Source organism: Lethenteron reissneri, chromosome 20 (assembly GCF_015708825.2).
Source record: "Lethenteron reissneri isolate LAM-NWPU_2019-01 chromosome 20, ASM1570882v1, whole genome shotgun sequence".
Lineage (NCBI taxonomy): Eukaryota > Metazoa > Chordata > Hyperoartia > Petromyzontiformes > Petromyzontidae > Lethenteron > Lethenteron reissneri.
The window spans coordinates 9,016,842-9,035,420 of record NC_083798.1 but is presented as its reverse complement, the minus strand read 5'-3'; the positions used below and the strand labels follow the sequence as shown (position 1 = coordinate 9,035,420).

Sequence of the window (18,579 nt, the reverse complement as noted above, 5' to 3'; positions counted from 1 at the left end):
TCTCCCACCCAGTGTCGCGCTCAACCACCCACCGCGCCTTCTCCCACCCAGTGCCGCTCTCAGCCACCCACCTCGCCTTCTCCCACCCAGTGCCACGCTCAGCCACCCACCTCGCCTTCTCCCACCCAGTGTCACGCTCAGCCACCCACCGCGCCTTCACCCACCCAGTGCCGCTCTCAGCCACCCACTGCGCATTCTCCCACCCAGTGCCACGCTCAGCCACCCACCTCGCCTTCACCCACCCAGTGCCGCTCTCAACCACCCACCGCGCCTTCTCCCACCCAGTTCCACGCTCAACCACCCACCTCGCCTTCTCCCACCCAGTGTCGCGCTCAACCACCCACCGCGCCTTCTCCCACCCAGTGCCGCTCTCAGCCACCCACCGCGCCTTCACCCACCCAGTGCCGCTCTCAGCCACCCACCGCGCCTTCTCCCACCCAGTGCCACGCTCAGCCACCCACCTCGCATTCTCCCACCCAGTGCCACGCTCAGCCACCCACCTCGCCTTCTCCCACCCAGTGTCACGCTCAGCCACCCACCGCGCCTTCACCCACCCAGTGCCGCTCTCAGCCACCCACCTCGCCTCCCACCCAGTGCCACGCTCAGCCACCCACCTCGCCTTCTCCCACCCAGTGTCACGCTCAGCCACCCACCGCGCCTTCACCCACCCAGTGCCACGCTCAGCCACCCACCTCGCCTTCTCCAACCCAGTGCCACGCTCAGCCACCCACCTCGCCTTCACCCACCCAGTACCACGCTCAGCCACCCACCTCGCCTTCTCCCACCCAGTGCCACGCTCAGCCACCCACCTCGCCTTCACCCACCCAGTGCCACGCTCAGCCACCCACCTCGCCTTCACCCACCCAGTACCACGCTCAGCCACCCACCTCGCCTTCTCCCACCCAGTGCCACGCTCAGCCACCCACCTCGCCTTCTCCCACCCAGTGCCACGCTCAGCCACCCACCTCGCATTCTCCCACCCAGTGCCGCTCTCAGCCACCCACCTCGCCTTCTCCCACCCAGTACCACGCTCAGCCACCCACCTCGCCTTCTCCCACCCAGTGCCACGCTCAGCCACCCACCTCGCCTTCTCCCACCCAGTGTCACGCTCAGCCACCCACCTCGCCTTCACCCACCCAGTGCCGCGCTCAGCCACCCACCGCGCCTTCACCCACCCAGTGTCGCGCTCGGCTTGGCGGAGTGCGCCACGATTGTCGGCTCGAGCCCTCGCTTCATCATCCCAGATGCACCGTCATTGCGAATGAGAGCAACGATTCCCGGGTGCCCGTGCGTTGATCGGTGAGGCCGGCAACATGGATGGGGCTGTGGCGGTGCGAGCGGGGAGTTGGAGGCGACGTGGCCGCGCGAACGCCCTCGTCGCGCCTCGGCGTGCGCCGTGAGGTCAGCCTTGGCGTGCTCCGAGTGCACCATCACGGCGAGCGGAATTAATAAATGCCCGTGCCTTTCACGCCGTGTAATTACACAAGACAGATACCCCCCTTACCCCCCCCACCCCCGTATAGCCTGAACAGACTGTTGGGGCAAGTGCTGTTAGCGAGCACCTATGAAGGCCGGCACGGCACACGAGGGGGGTGGCCCGCACCACGCCATGTACACAAACAGTTGGACAACTGTGTCCGTGACAATCTCTGTGTCCTCTCTCCGCTCCGTGAGGTCGGCCTGCAGCACGGTGTTCTCCCACGTGGTGTCCCTTCATTGTTATTCAGTTGCGCGTTTGGCAAAGTGCCATTGTAATCCGTGATTGTTTATTTGGTTGCGATAGACAGAGGCAAACCTTTTTTTATTAATCATTTGTGCTTGCCTACCATTGCCAACACATTCCCTTGATATTTGCTATATGGGCAGACGGACTCGAACAGACGCAAAGATATTCGCGTTCCTGGGCTCCCCTCCTTGCATGCGTGTGATCGGTAGTGTGGGGTTATTGGTGTTTATCGTCGCCTCCAAATTATACGTTTAATAAAAAGCGTTTACAGCTCCTCCTATGCTCACAAAATAATTAATCAGACACCAGCACGCAGTTTCTTGCAGGTAGCAGTAATCGTAGTAAAATTTCGTCTCGGGTTTATTAACAAATATCAATGCACAGCCTTGTACCAGTTTTACTGCTCGTAAATAAATCGTCGGCTGAGCGGTAAAGTGAGAGGGCCGAGCTGCACAGAGGGGGACGCGCGGAGTCGGAAGATGGAGAGAAGAGGCAGAGCGGGAGCCGTGGGTGCAGTGATAAACACACTTGTGCCGTGAACTCGTTTACAGCATCCGAGTTTGATTCCAAACCACGGCTAAGATCAGTGGTGAGTGATATGTCTACACCAGCCCCGGGCCACCTCGCTTCAAGCCGCACCGACCAGCGTGGTGAAGTATGGTCAAATCGCCCCCGAGACCAACGTGGCGCGGGGAGGCCCTCATCCAGCAGTAGATGGACAAGGCTGCACAAGCAATGCGCACCAAGATTCACCACCTCAGCCGGTAGCAAATTCTACCCTCCAGCTTCCCACTCCACATCTCCTGGCCGCCCACGCGACATCCACTCTCATCACCTCGATGGACCCCCACCTCGGGGGGCCGTGGAGAGAGGGTCACGCGACCCCGGCGGCACCGCGGCTCGGACCTTGGAGGGCTGGCGGGGTCACGCGGCTCCAGGGCCTCTGGGATTGGACGCGGAGACGGACATGGACGCGTTGAGCCCGGAGTGCATTGATCGCGCGAGTAAACAGCAGCGGGCGGCGGCGCACGGCCAGGGCGGGTCGGGGACCCTCCGTCCATTGAGCGGTATTGAGCCGCGGGCTCCCAGTGCAGTCACTTACACTGGCGCCCTTAGCGAGACGAGGTTCAGGGCGCCGGGGTTTGTGACCCGTCAGCATCCGCGTATCGGTTCTGCGGGGCGGGGGGCGAGGGGGTGGAATGCGTGGTCCGTGTGGATGAGCGGTGGTTCTGTTGCTGGCGCACTCCGTCACGAATCTCGTGTCCCGAGTTAGACCCTCGGCCACGGATAGCACGTGGCGCGCGATATTGGAAGCTCTTGGACATGCACCTGTGTGTGAGTGTGTGTAAGTCGACTCAGTCTTTTTTAACCTCCGCCCCCTCATTTTATTAAAATGGAACTATTTGCGACTTGCCACGATACGAAGTGTCCGTCCGTAATTCCAATGTCAGTGCAGCACATGATGACAGAATGTACCCGCGGAAATAGATATCACGGAACCACTGAAAAGCTTTCAAAATGATCCCATTACCAAGCTGGGGGCTTCCCACGCTGCTCCAGTGACGATTATGGTATGGCTGTAAAACAGGAAACCTGAAGTCTCACGTCAATATTTAATTGAACACCAAATATATATTGAAGCTAGTTGTAATTACTGGCGAAACGTCGTACTCAGATTGTAAATGTTGTGGCTTGGCTCTCCAACACACCGGTGGTGCTGTACTAGTATAATACACTATACACTACACTACTATAGACTACACTATACACAACACACCGGTGTGCTGTACTAGTGACGAATTGGCATGTTCTGTTTACGTGACACCCCTTACTAGTTGGCTGTGGCGGGTTTTAACGACACATTTATTTACGCGATCTAACCCAAAAAACCTCTATTATGGATGTATATTTTGTGCAGTCATTGTTGAGCTGCCTGAGATCAGCGGTTGCATTCCGGATATGAACCCAGAGGTCCCTCACGTCCTCGTGCTTTGTGTCGGCTTTAATAGGTGCTCGCTAACATTACTTAATTGGCCAGTCTGTATAGCAGTCGCAGGCATCTTTGTCTTTGAGGGTGTATGAGTCAGTCAACCCACGGCACTTGGGTCTGTCCCGTGACCTCTTGCTAGCGAGCCTTCGACATTCACACGGCCTCAAGGTGCACCTAGCCTGCCACAAGCGCCATGGGGACGTCACCGCCACTTAGTGGCGAATGGCTGTTATTGTTGGGGAGCGGTAGTGCTTTGTACGCTGCGTTACGAACCGAATTCGATTCCCGCTCACGGCCAACACCAGTGAAGATTATCTGAACCGTCCTCGTGAAGGTCGACTCAGCCTCAAATGAGTACTCGGTTCAAGCATTGTCACTAGGTAGACAAAGGCGGATGGGCGTGGTTCTGGCCAAAATTAACCGCTTCCTCGTGTGCCGTGTCGGCCTTTCTATGAGTGCTCGCTAACAGCACTCGTCCCAAGAGTCTGTTTAAGATAAAATAAATGACGACGTTTCGGGCGCAACACAAGCGTCCATCATCAGAGTGTTGCGCCCGAAACGTCGTGATTTATGTTATTTTATAACCACGTGACTTTACCGAAAGAACCAAAGAGTATGGATTCCTGCAGTCACGAAAGCTTCAAATCAAGATTAGTCTGTTGAAGGTTATATGGGGAATCTTTGTCTGAAATGTGTGTGGGAGAGGGGTGTACTATAGAGAAACATCCTCACAGCGGCGCGTGGCCACGTTCCCTGAACTGGTTCCGATGTCCCAGGCTGTCACTTGTGTTACGTAACTGATAAATGGACATGGAGCAAATTATAATAACGAAATGTGCAGTGGCTCGCACACAGCACAAAGACAAAAAATCTCCCGTATAGCCCGATCAGACTGTTGGGGCAAGGCCAGAACGGCACACGAGGGGGCGGGTGACCAGCACCACGCCCGGCCGCATTTGTCCCCGAGTGGCGATGTTTTTATGTACCGCATCAGGTACTCATTTGAGGCTGAGCCGACCTAGGGGAGGCCCAGAACCGGTTCAAATAATCGTCACCGGTGTCGGCCGTGAGCGGGCCTCGAACCTCGGTCGCCAGGTTCGTAGCGCAGTGCGCTAACCACTACACTACCGCTCCCCACACTCGCACACACGCACATACACACGCCAGTGCACTACACACTGCTGCATGTGCAGGGCTGGATCATGGCGAGCTCTGGCCACTTACACCGGCCCCGTGTTGCTGTTGTAGATGCTGCAGCACTGCCCGCGAGCAGCCCGGTCAGCTGACCACTGCTGCGATGCTGGGGATGCAGAAATCATTGCTCCGAGGTGCATTGCTCCGTAGCCCCTGGCACTGCCCCCCCCACCGCCCCACCCCCTCCACGATCCGGACTGTGCTGCGCCTGGCTGTGAGAGCCCTCCGTGTCCTCGCTGCTCACGGCAGCTGCGTGCTGCGTGGTGAGAAAGTCGAACGCAGCCAAGCGTCCGTTTCTGATGCGGGTCGCGAGTGGCGCCACGTGTGAACGTGAGTGACGTAACCGCGCATGGGAACAATGGCACGCGTCGGATTCGTGGGAGCGATGTTCGGCGATGCCGATTGACGCCGGCACAGTTTGTTTTTTCAGAGCCGTGAGTATTCGTGAGACAGCGCCATCTCGCAAGTGGTCGCTATTGCCGTGTAAGCGTGCCCACAGCCATTTCCGTTGACGTAACCGCCATGTGAAAATCCCATGTCAGCCCAATTAATGTGCCCAATTGCCGTTCCCTCCTCGAACGGCTGGGGAAGTCGACTTGCAGCGCTCATGCAAAGAGGCTCATTGCCATACAGGCGCTCGCTATCGACATCGTCTCGTGGAGAACACCTGTCGAGATTTGCAGTGCTGAGGAATATTTATCTGTGTGTGTGCCGAAGCCTGAATGCAGGAGAAGCATCGAAGAACATTATTTCCACCATGCATGCATAGGAGGGATGTGCTCCCGCTTTTCGGTTTGAATCAAACAACCCGACGGTCTGGCGTTTCTTACGAGATTTCTGACGATTCCAGCTGTTTTGTGGTCTGGCGTTCTGATCACCGCCAAACGGTGGCGGCACGTGGGCATCGGGCCACGCCACTCTCATCAGCGCGAAGATATTTCACATTCACAGCGAATGTCAATCATCCGAAAATCCGACAAAGATCTGAAATTATCCTTAGAAATCCGAAAACGAAAATGTCTCTGAGCAGCATCAAACCCCCACACCAAAGCACGTGACTGGACTGAAGACCACCAGCCCTCCAATAGCGTTACTAGCGTGGGCGCCTTGCCCACTCACCCCCCTGGTGGCCGAAGCTACAAGTTGGGGCCCCCTTGACAACCGCCACGAGATGGGGGGGGGGGGGGGGCGCCGGATCGATTACCGCACGCATGAGCTGATAGAGTAGTTACTACGCCACGGCACCAGCGCCGTTATTTGACTTTAGTTCTCTTAAGGCAGTGATTCTCGACCGGTGGGCCTCAGACCATTTCAAAAGGCGGGCGCAGACTGCAGCGTTGGATACCGTGCAGGATAATTTTCGAATATGTAGGGGAAAAGGTCAGTGTCACGTTGCGGCAGCAAGAAACATACCAATACACAAAATGAAACAAATGCCTTACTGACATAAAACACGCCAACATGCAACACATGCCTAACACCATATTGACGAGAGCCATGAACATGTGAACCTCTGTGTTGTGGCCTCAATGACCTGGGTGAGGATCTCAGGATATGGGGAAGGGGGGCAGAGGCACCGGGAAACAATGTTCCTGATTGGGGGTCACTGTTCCAAAGAGGTTGAGGAACACCCGCGTAGACTACAGTATACATATACTGTACATGCAATGTGTATACTACGCTACAGTATGCCCTGGATATTTATTGTAATGGTAGTATATTTAACGTACTGTGGTATACACATCTCGTTTATGTACAGTATATGACATCAAATATTACATGGCCATGTCTATACATGGCTATGCACTGCTTGACAAGTAAACACCACGCGCACAATGTGCGACCGCGTGCGTGTGCGTGTGTGTGCGTGCGTGCGTGTGTGTGTGCTTGCGTATGTGCGTGTGTGCGCGCGTGTGTGTGCGTGTGTGCGTGTGTGCGTGTGTGCGTGCGTGTGTGTGCGTGTGTGTGCGTGCGTGTGTGCGTGCGTGCGCGCGTGTGTGCGTGCACGCGTGTGTGTGCGCGTGTGCGTGCGTGTGTGTGCGCGCGTGCGTGCGTGTGTGTGCGTGTGTGTGTGTGCGTGTGTGTGCGCGTGCGTGTGTGTGTGCGTGCGTGTGTGTGCGTGTGTGTGTGCGCGTGTGTGCGTGCGTGTGTGCCGGCCTCGCTGGAAGACAGCCATCACTCTCCGCCCGGGTCAGTGGACGCGGCTGTCCGTCCTCTGCTTGGGAAAGAGCGCCACGCTCGGGCTAGGCGAGTTCACTGCAAGCCCCCCCCCGCCCCCAGCAGACCTCCACCCCTGCACGGCAGGAGCGCCCCCCCCTCCCAACACCGCACGCGTCGCCTGACCGCATTTCCCATGCAGCTTCTGCGCTGGCGTCGATTGATCGGCCGCTGGCAATGCGAGCGCTGTTGGGAAGTGCTCATGACGAGGGGCCGAGGGTCGCCGGGCAATCGGCGCTGACGACGTCGCCGCCGTCGCCGCATCTCGTCGTGCGCGCGCCCACGAGGCCGGTAGCGCGGTAAGGGCGCTGGCTGCTGTCCAGGCGCGCGGCGGTGCTGAATCCGCACGGGTCAGCGCCGGCGCTCGCCGCTCGACGCGAGCGCGTTCGGCAGCCGCAATGAATGCGAGCGCTGGGGCGGACGCGGCGGGGAGGGGCGGAGTTTGACTCCCGTCCCTTCGGCTTCGCGGACGTGAAGGAGCCGTGCAGCAGCAGCAGCGAGAATCGTTTTGCGGGGGACCGCGGCGAGACCGCGAGGTGCGCCGCCCGCTGCCGCTTCACGCGCTCAGCGCCTGTGCGCGGCGCGTGCTGCGTGCGCGGCCGCCGATGCGAGGCGGTGCTCGCGATGCGTCAGTCGGCGGTGACGCGGGGAGCTGCGAGCTGCAATGAGGCGAGAGCTCGTTCTGACCAGATAACGCTTCCGTTACCGGCGGAGGGAGAGAGAGGGGACGAAAGGGCTGCGGAGGGAGAAGGCGAGAGCGGGAGAGAGACCCGGTGAGCCAACCGAGAAGCCATTAAACCGCGTCCCGGCTGCTGGCGCGTTATTAATGAATGGAGGCGAGCGCGGTGTGCGGCGATCGCCGGTGGAGGCTCGCCGCTCTCTCGCACCGGCGCCGGGCGTGAGGCGATGCGCAGAGCGGCGAGCGTAGCGGGAGAGAGCGCCGAGCAGAGAGAGAGGGGGGCGAGCCCCGCAGGCAGTCGCACGCTCCGCGCCGCCCCTCGAGCGCCCTTCTCTGCACGAGCCCCGCGGAGGCCGCCGCGAGTCACGGAGCCGCGTGACGCCTCCACTCCCGAGCCTCCATTGCGCACCGCCGGCTCCCGACGCTCGCTGCTGCTGCTGCCCGCAGAGGCCGCCTCCCCCCTCGGTAAGACGGAACGCCCTGCCGCATCGCCATGCTTCGGCTCATTGTGCCGCGGACGCGGTCTGCGCGCGCCTCGCGGTGTCCATTGCGCGCACTGCTGCTGCTGATGCTGCATTGTCCGCGCTGCTGCTGCTGAGTGACCGTCGACAGCAGTGAATAATGCATGGCCGCTATATACAGGAGGTGGAGGATCGTGCAGAGGGCGGCTGCGCTCGATGTTGGCGAGTCGAGCCGTGTGCGGCTCGCCCGGGTTCGGGCGTCGGGTTGTGACCGTGCAGCACTGTGACACCCCCCCCACCCCGCCCCTCGCGGTGGGCCTCGGGTTGACACCTGCCGCCCGGGGCAGGCTGGCTGCCGCGGGTCGTGCACGGCGTGGGCGCTTCGTGTTAGACGGCTCCTTTCGTGAGACGAAACGACGACGATGAGGAGGACGAGGAGAGACGGGACCCTTAACGCGCTCTTCGCCCACTGCCTCCCTCCCCTCCATCCTTTACGATTCCTTCGCACGTGAGGAATTATCTCTCGCAGAGGCAATGGAGATGCGCGAGTGTTCGAACTAGCGCTCGAGAGAGGGTCAGGATTTGGGCAACGATTCGGGTTCGAACAAATGTTCGGGTTAGGATTGCGTGGATGCTCATGGTGAGAACGATTATCCCAATCGTTCTCACCATGAACATTAGGGACAGATTTATCTCGCGAATGATCGCGCCTTCACCTCGACCTTCATGCCTGTCTCGGAGGCGCGGACTTGGCTATTGCTCTCGAGTTGGGGGCGCCCCCCCCCCACACTTACACCCCCCCACACCCCCTCTCCCCTCCTCTGTAACTGACGCTCAGTAAATAGGCCTGACCCCTCGCGCGCGCTCGTGTCAGAAGTCGCACCCGGCTCCTTCAGCCATCACACAGCGCGTTATTAAGGGCGGGAGGCGGGAGCGGCCGGGTTCTCAGACTCCATCGTCAGATGCAGCGGAGCAGTGCAGAGCCCGGGGAAGGATGAAGGGGAGGGGGCGAAGGATATTCGCGGGGTTTCGTCTCAGGCGGCGTGGATACGAATCCGGGGTTGAAGCGGTTCGCGCCGTGTCGCGCGCCGTGGCCCCGGGGGCGCTTTGAAGCCGCACATCAGACGCGCCACGCGAGAGGAGATGCAACTTTTATTGTTAAATGTGTTTCTCTCCGTTATTTTCGGCGAAAACGTGCGGGAGTAACGACGCGAGGAGGAAGCGACCGGGCTCCGGCTCCGCGAGCGCTCTAATTAGCGTGGGGAATGTTCGGTGCCGCATTTCACGGAGACGTTAATGGCACGAGCGCGGCTCCCTGAATGGGGGGAGCAGAGCGCGGGAGCATCCGGAATGCGAATGAGGGGAGGAGGGAGGCGGGAGCCGCGGGGAAGTGGGGGGGAAGGCAAAGCGTGAAAGAGGAGGGGTCGCAAGGGCAAGAGATTCCACGAGTCGGGAACGAAAGCCGCGGAGTGGGGAGGGAGCGGCGTGGAGAGAGCGGCTCCAGAGACGTCGGCGTGCCCCCCCCCCCCCCCGCAGCCATCTCCTCCATCCTCCCTCTTCTGCACGATTTTAAACGCGCAAACGCAACCCGACGGCGCGATGAACATGGAAACCCTCGGGGACTGCCTCTCGCTGGCTCCCCCCCCTCGCCCTCCCCGCGCCTTCACCACGCGAGTCGCGCTCCTTTCCGCCGCCGTCAAACGTCGCCGCGTCCCCTGCCCCCCCCACCACAACCCCTTGGCGAACATGGAGGCGGCGCTCCGTCACGGAACGGCCCTCGCTCCTTGTGAATGGGCCCTGCTGTAATTGGTATTCTAGCGAGTGACGCAGCCTCCACACGCGAGAGCTGCGGGGCAGGAGCGGGGCCCTGGACTGGGGGCGCCGCGGTCCGTGGAGTCGCGGAGGCGAAGCTCCTCCGTGTCTCAGGTGGTGCGGGCTCTGAGACGCCGCTCTCGGTCTCTCGTGCTCCATCTCTCTCTCCCTCCGTCACTGTTGATCTGTGTATGTGTCTCAGTCTACCCGCCTCTCTCACTGTTGCTCTTCTTATTTCGTGTGGCATTTGCATACGAATTTTGGGGAATGCAAAAGATTACAAATTGAGATTTGATATCCATCCGACTGCGTCAGGAGTAGCCGCGTGTATTTGTTTCAGATCGCCGTTGAGTGGTCCGATTGGGGCAGTCGTCCACGACACCTTGCACGGTCTGAGACGTCGCACCACCACGGTCACAAACTGGACTCTCGTTAAATTGTCCATTTGTGGAGAAAGTGTCCACATCTTCCGTGGAGTCTCCGGTAGGTCAGATCCAGGATGGAGGATTGCAGGGGTCGCTCTGTCTCTCTGTCTCCCTCTCTTCGTGTGTCTCTGTCTCTCATTGTTGTTGTGTGTCCGTGTCTCTCTGTCTCTCTCACCGCTGCTCTCTCTCTCTCTATGTGCCGGCCTCTCGCCATGTCGCCTTGTGGGAGCGAGGGTTGCGAGTCGCGGGGGCGTCGTGGCCGCCGCCGCTGCCGCCGTTTCTCGCGGCGTTTGACTCGGCTGTCTTCTTCTTCGCGCGAGGTCTCCACGTGAAGACGCTCTCCGTGCCGCTCCGGATCCTCGTGTGCCCGGGACTCTGCACGGAGCCTCGCTTCGGCTTCGTTTGACGACGCCAGAGCGAGACCGCTGCGCCCAATGTGGCCCCTGAGGGCAGCTCCGTCTCGCCCCGTGCGCAGAGCAGACATGGCCACGGAGGAGGTCCCGAGGGCGGCGGAGCCAGGAGTCGGCGTGAACAACTGCCCAGGGGTGGCGCGGAGACCGCCAAGAGACAGCGCGCAGGAGACGGCCCGAGCCTCGCTCATCTTGGCGTCCGTCAAGGAGCAGGCAAGAACCTTCGCACCGCCACCTGCTCGCGGCACACGACTCCCTCGCCTCACTGAACCCCCCCTCCGCCCCCTCGCCAACGCACACGAAACCGGCCCCGCCAGCGGCGCGGGTCGCGTTGGCACCAGAGCGGGCGGCAACGGGGACGGGACGGTGATGTCGCGAGCGACTCCGCGTTCTGGCGCGCCCGTCGATGATCCAGGGAGTCTTTTGAGTGTCAGTGTAGAGAGTCGGAAGAGTTCGTGAAGGCGCGAGAGAGACTGGTGGGTGTCCGACCCGACCCCGTCTCTCGACGCCGCGCGTCGTCGTCGTGGCTTCGCCTCGTCAGCCCAGACACGAGCCCCAGTCGCTCCGCACCAGAGAGCCCCAGTCACACCAGGGAGCCCCAGTCACACCACACCAGAGAGCCCCAGTCACACCAGGGAGCCCCAGTCGCTCCGCACCAGAGAGCCCCAGTCACACCAGGGAGCCCCAGTCGCTCCACACCAGGGAGCCCCAGTCGCTCCGCACCAGAGAGCCCCAGTCACACTAGGGAGCCCCAGTCACACTACACTAGGGAGCCCCAGTCACACCACACCAGGGAGCCCCAGTCACATCACACCAGAGAGCCCCAGTCACACTAGGGAGCCCCAGTCACACCACACTAGAGAGCCCCAGTCACATCACACCAGAGAGCCCCAGTCACACTAGGGAGCCCCAGTCACACCACACCAGAGAGCCCCAGTCACACCACACTAGGGAGCCCCAGTCGCTCCACACCAGGGAGCCCCAGTCACACCAGGGAGCTCCAGTCACACCACACCAGGGAGCCCCAGTCACACCACACCAGAGAGCCCCAGTCACACCACACTAGGGAGCCCCAGTCACACCACACCAGGGAGCCCCAGTCACACCACACCAGAGAGCCCCAGTCACACCACACCAGAGAGCCCCAGTCACACCACACCAGAGAGCCCCAGTCACACCACACCAGAGAGCCCCAGTCACACCACACCAGGGAGCCCCAGTCACACCACACTAGGGAGCTCCAGTCACACCACACCAGGGAGCCCCAGTCACACCACACCAGGGAGCCCCAGTCACACCACACCAGGGAGCTCCAGTCACACCACACCAGGGAGCCCCAGTCACACCACACCAGAGAGCCCCAGTCACACCACACTAGGGAGCCCCAGTCGCTCCACACCAGGGAGCCCCAGTCACACCAGGGAGCCCCAGTCGCTCCACACCAGGGAGCCCCAGTCACACCACACCAGGGAGCCCCAGTCACACCACACCAGGGAGCCCCAGTCACACCACACTAGGGAGCCCCAGTCGCTCCACACCAGGGAGCCCCAGTCACACCAGGGAGCCCCAGTCACACCAGGGAGCCCCAGTCACACCACACCAGGGAGCCCCAGTCACACCAGGGAGCCCCAGTCACACCAGGGAGCCCCAGTCGCTCCACACCAGGGAGCCCCAGTCACACCAGGGAGCCCCAGTCACACCAGGGAGCCCCAGTCGCTCCACACCAGGGAGCCCCAGTCACACCAGGGAGCCCCAGTCACACCAGGGAGCCCCAGTCGCTCCACACCAGGGAGCCCCAGTCACACCAGGGAGCCCCAGTCACACCAGGGAGCCCCAGTCACACCACACCAGGGAGCCCCAGTCACACCACACCAGGGAGCCCCAGTCACACCAGGGAGCCCCAGTCGCTCCACACCAGGGAGCCCCAGTCACACCAGGGAGCCCCAGTCACACCAGGGAGCCCCAGTCGCTCCACACCAGGGAGCCCCAGTCACACCACACCAGGGAGCCCCAGTCACACCACACCAGGGAGGCCCAGTCACACCACACCAGGGAGCCCCAGTCGCTCCACGCCAGGGAGCCCCAGTCGCTCCACACCAGGGAGCCCCAGTCGCCCCACACCAGGGAGCCCCAGTCACACAGGGAGCCCCAGTCACACCACACCAGGGAGCCCCAGTCACACCACACCAGGGAGCCCCAGTCACACCACACCAGGGAGCCCCAGTCGCTCCACACCAGGGAGCCCCAGCCACACCAGGGAGCCCCAGTCACACCACACCAGGGAGCCCCAGTCACACCACACCAGGGAGCCCCAGTCACACCAGGGAGCCCCAGTCGCTCTACACCAGGGAGCCCCAGTCACACCACACCAGGGAGCCCCAGTCATACCACACCAGGGAGCCCCAGTCACACCACACCAGGGAGCCCCAGTCACACCAGGGAGCCCCAGCCACACCAGGGAGCCCCAGTCACACCAGGGAGCCCCAGCCACACCAGAGAGCCCCAGTCACACCAGGGAGCCCCAGTCACACCAGGGAGCCCCAGCCACACCAGGGAGCCCCAGCCACACCAGGGAGCCCCAGCCACACCAGGGAGCCCCAGCCACACCAGGGAGCCCCAGTCACACCAGGGAGCCCCAGTCACACCAGGGAGCCCCAGCCACACCAGGGAGCCCCAGTCACACCAGGGAGCCCCAGTCGCTCCACGCCAGCGGCTCGGCAACCTGTGGCTCCGGAGCCGCACGCCGTGGCTCTTTACGGACCGCCTCGTGACGTAACGTGTGTACTCACGTGGTGCACTGACGGCTCTTGTTTTGTTTCGAATGTTTTTAATCTCCTTGTCATTTTGGTTGCCGAGCCACTGGGCCCTTACACGCACCGCGACCCTCGCTGCCAGAAGTCCCCAGCTGCGTGCAGCAGCCCGGCTCGGAGTTGCGCTGCGGTGAGAATTCGCTGCTGCCCCGAAAGTCACTGCTGCCTCCAAGCGCAATTGTGGATTGGGGCTCACGCGCCTCGGTGCGAGGCGAGTGAATGAGCGCGATGGCCGCACGTGGGGACAGGTTAGGGGGTGGGGGTGAGCGGAGAAGTGTTGGGGTGGATGCGCGAGATTTAGGATTAGGGCTCGGGTTGTGGATTGTCTCCCAGAGTAGTGATTCGCAACCGCAGATCGGAGCCACCAGAGTCGAGGCTGCTGGACGCATTCCGCGATACCCAAGACCCTTTCTCACGCAAGTGCCAGATGACTCGTGCGCCGAACTCCCAACACAGTACTCCATCACCCCCATATTCTACCCGCGTCTTCCCCTGTCATTGTGTCTGTCTGTCTCTCTGCCTCTGTGCCTCTCTCTGCTTGTCTGTATCGTGCCTCTCCTTTCCCCCTTCTCTGCGCCTATGTAATCGTCTCTCTCCCGTATCCCGAGTCTGTCTCGCTGTGTGTCTATGCCTCTGCTTCTCTATCTCTGTCTCCGTCTCTATGGCCGTTCTTCCCATCGTCTGCACAGGGCATTGGTCTAACACGCGGGTTCGACAACAGTCAAATGTGTGTGCTTGGTGACAGACGTGAGTCGCCGCGGTTGTCACGATCTCAGTTCACGGGGCTCCGTGAGCGTCTCGAGTCGCGGCGTGGGGGGCGGGGTAGCCGGTGACGTAATCGACGCGCTCACTTCGTTGCCCGGGACCGTCCCCCGTTCACCCGGCTCCCTCGGAGATCGTGCCCCCCTCCTCCTCCTGCCCCTCAACATCGACCCTCGTCGTGGGAGAGACATATGTGACGTCACAGCCCTCGAGTCTGGGCTGTGAGTGTCCGGGGACCGCGATGTGGGTCGGTGTGAGGACGAGCGACGACGAGCGAGGGTGAGCGAGGGTGAGCGAGGGTGAGGGTGAGCGAGGGTGAGGGCGAGCGAGGGCGAGCGAGGGCGAGCGAGGGTGAGGACGAGCGAGGGTTAGGACGAGCGAGGGTGAGGACGAGCGAGGGTGAGGACGAGCGAGGGTGAGGGTGAGCGAGGGCGAGGACGAGCGAGGACGAGCGAGGACGAGCGAGGGCGAGCGAGGGCGAGCGAGGGCGAGGACGAGCGAGGGTGAGGACGAGCGAGGGTGAGGGCGAGCGAGGGTGAGGGCGAGCGAGGGCGAGCGAGGGCGAGCGAGGGTGAGGGCGAGCGAGGGTGAGGGCGAGCGAGGGTGAGGGCGAGCGAGGGTGAGGGCGAGCGAGGGCGAGCGAGGGCGAGCGAGGGTGAGGACGAGCGAGGGTTAGGACGAGCGAGGGTGAGGACGAGCGAGGGTGAGGACGAGCGAGGGTGAGGGTGAGCGAGGGCGAGGACGAGCGAGGACGAGCGAGGACGAGCGAGGGCGAGCGAGGGCGAGCGAGGGCGAGGACGAGCGAGGGTGAGGACGAGCGAGGGTGAGGGCGAGCGAGGGTGAGGGCGAGCGAGGGCGAGCGAGGGCGAGCGAGGGTGAGGGCGAGCGAGGGTGAGGGCGAGCGAGGGCGAGCGAGGGTGAGGGCGAGCGAGGGCGAGGGCGAGCGAGGGTGAGCGAGGGCGAGCGAGGGTGAGCGAGGGCGAGCGAGGGCGAGCGAGGGTGAGGGCGAGCGAGGGCGAGCGAGGGTGAGGGCGAGCGAGGGCGAGCGAGGGCGAGCGAGGGCGAGCGAGGGCGAGCGAGGGTGAGCGAGGGCGAGCGAGGGTGAGGGCGAGCGAGGGCGAGCGAGGGCGAGCGAGGGCGAGCGAGGGTGAGGGCGAGCGAGGGCGAGCGAGGGCGAGGGCGAGCGAGGGCGAAGGCGAGCGAGGGCGAGCGAGGGCGAGGGCGAGCGAGGGCGAGCGAGGGCGAGCGAGGGCGAGCGAGGGCGAGCGAGGGCGAGCGAGGGCGAGCGAGGGCGAGCGAGGGCGAGCGAGGGCGAGCGAGGGCGAGCGAGGGCGAGCGAGGGCGAGCGAGGGCGAGCGAGGGCGAGCGAGGGCGAGCGAGGGCGAGCGAGGGCGAGCGAGGGCGAGCGAGGGCGAGCGAGGGCGAGCGAGGGCGAGCGAGGGCGAGCGAGGGCGAGCGAGGGCGAGCGAGGGCGAGCGAGGGCGAGCGAGGGCGAGCGAGGGCGAGCGAGGGCGAGCGAGGGCGAGCGAGGGCGAGCGAGGGCGAGCGAGGGCGAGCGAGGGCGAGCGAGGGCGAGCGAGGGCGAGCGAGGGCGAGCGAGGGTGCGTGTTAAGAACGCGCTCAGCGCCCCCTATCACAAGCGGCGCCGCTCGCAATGGCCACCCGATGTGGAACGAGAAGCCGCCGCGGCGCGCGGTGGATTCGTCGCGTGCGGCGATGGAACGCCGCGACTCCTTATCAGGCGCGGCGCGCGACACGCGGGATGGATGTGAGCGCGTTTCTCGCCGCGTACGCAGCGCGAGCAATTAACGATGCACGAGCCCCCCCCCTGCCACCGCAGGCCCCCAACCCGCCCCCATTCCCTCCAGCACCCCTCCCCGTGCGTCGCCTTACACGAGTCGCTGGCGCGGAGTGTAAACACCGCGGCCACTTGGCAGTCCACGGCAGCTGTGGGCCCCCTGCCAGCGACGTGCTCGCCTTAATAGGCGCTCGCTGATCGCGCTTACACAAACAGTTTGTTACGGGTTGTTTTTGTCTTTGTATCTCTATATTTGCCGTTATTGTAATATAATAATCGTACTGTTTTCGTACATTATCTATCCACTGCAGGACGAAGGTCTCCCATCGTTGTGTCGGTCTTGGGGGGGGCATGTTTGACCATACTTCACCAAAGATGGTCAGAACGAGTTGATGAGAGGTAGCTGGGATCGTAGCGCGGTGAGGAAACTTCTCCACCACCGTTCCTCGCCTCGTGCTCGCGTGTGTGGAAGTGTGTGTGTGTGCGTGTGTGCGTGCGTGTGTGCGTGTGTGCGTGCGTGTGCGTGTGGAAGTGAGTGTGTGTGTATGTGCGCGTGTGTGTGTGTAGAAGTGTGTGTGTGTGCGTGTGTGGAAGTGCATGTGGAAGTGCGTGTGTGTGTGCGTGCGTAAGTGTGTGTGCGCGTGCTTGTGTGTGTGGAAGTGTGTGTGTGTGTGTGCCTGTGTGTGTGGAAATGTGTGCGTGTGTGTGCGTGCGTGTGTGGGGACAGTAGGGTAGCGGTTCGCGCGCTGCGCCACGAAAGCGGCGAGTTCGAATTCCGCTCACGACCAACACCAGTGACGATTATCTGAACCGGTCCTGAGCCTCCCCTAGGTCGACTCAGGCTCACATGAGTACCTGGTGTGGTGTTTAAACATTGCCACTGGGGAGACAAAGGCGGCCGGGCATGGTGTTGGCCACCCACCCCCCTCGTGGACAATGCCCGCCTTCTTAGCTGCTCGCTAACGGCACTTGTCCCCAGCAGCATGTGAAGGCTACACGGGGATCTTTGTCTGTGTGTACACGTGTGTGCGTGCGTCACAGTGTGTGGGAGAGTGACCGCTCCCCGCTGCCCCCGGGGAACCCACGCGGCTCCGTCACTCGACGCTCGGGTCACGGTCACGTGATCGGCGACAGACTCGCGAAGCCGCATTCATCACCATCAGCAGCAGCAGCGGCATCAGTGGCACGGCGTGCAGGCTGCAGGCGTCGTGCCGGCCTCAGGCTGCACGCTGCTACCGCCAAGATAGTGACGCTGCCGAGAGGCGCGTGGACAGCGCGACGCGCAAGCGGGCATTGCCGCGCCGCGTGTCTGCTCAGGGCTGACAGCAGCCACTGTCTTGGCCATTGTGAACCGCACTTGTGAGCAAGCGCTATGGATGCAAGGGTTGGCGGGTCACACAAATGTTTAAAACTCCGAATCCGGCTGCACTGCGAGGTGGTCAAGAATAGCAGAACGGCAAGTGGGGTTCGTAAGCTCGTCTGTTTGGACCTTTTGAGTGCTGCCCCATTGCAGGCATTCACGAATGGCGGCTTTGGACCCACACTGCAAAAAATTGTAATTGGCCAAATCTGCCAATGCAAACCCCTGCATTGGCAGGTGCGTGCAGCACCGCGTCACATCGCCGCGGTGTGTCCGGGACTCGCGGGGGACTGAGCGCACGAACCAGTGGACGGAGCCTCGCGTGCCTCTGTCGCGGTCACACATCATCTTACAAAAAAGTTCATCAATTATTCAATGTTCCGCTGGAGGGCACGCGACTGCCCTGCCTGGGAAGGAGATGATGGAGTTGCCTTGCGTGAGGTGCTGGATTAGAGGAGGAGGCCAAGACGCCTCCACGCATGTTCCGTCGTGGAGCGCTCCCGCCGGAGAGAGTGACAGGAGCTACCGTGGGGCCCGTCTGGAAACTAAGGGGACCGATGGGCATGGCTAAGGGGGCAAGGTTCGTGTTGCAGAGTGGACGCACGGGCAGTGCTGGGAGCCACGCCTGTGGTCTCCTCTAGACTCTCCGCGCTCTGCGCTGCGAGTGCCACGCAGCGACCGTGCGCGCCGCGTCCCAAAGCCTCGCGTAATCCGGGGGATGGGCGGGCTCTCTCCCGCGGGATTTTACTGCCGTGGATTATTCACGAGGACGGCAGAGACGCGGAGCAGCTGGACTCCTCGCTCGCCGCGTAACGCGATCGCCTCGTCGGCGGCGACTCGGCGTAATCGTGGGTGAGCGAGACGGGATGATCCGCACCCCCGTGCAGGCGATACGGGCACGCACAGCGCACGGCTGAGGGTCGCCTTACGAGCCC

At 62.3% G+C, this 18,579-nt stretch overlaps 1 protein-coding gene across 5 annotated transcripts in view; it reads left to right on the top strand.

The window, feature by feature from the left end:
* Positions 1-7,080: 7,080 nt before the first annotated feature.
* Positions 7,081-18,579, top strand: part of LOC133344707 (catenin delta-2-like) — a 59,177-nt gene continuing 47,678 nt past the window's right edge. For 2 of the 5 annotated variants that reach the window (XM_061554779.1, XM_061554778.1), the window contains exons 1-2: positions 7,257-7,426; positions 10,980-11,127. In XM_061554779.1, coding sequence (XP_061410763.1) covers positions 7,305-7,426; positions 10,980-11,127 — 270 coding nt within the window. In that variant the 5' untranslated portion in view covers positions 7,257-7,304. The other 3 variants (XM_061554782.1, XM_061554780.1, XM_061554781.1) reach the window with 3 other exon arrangements.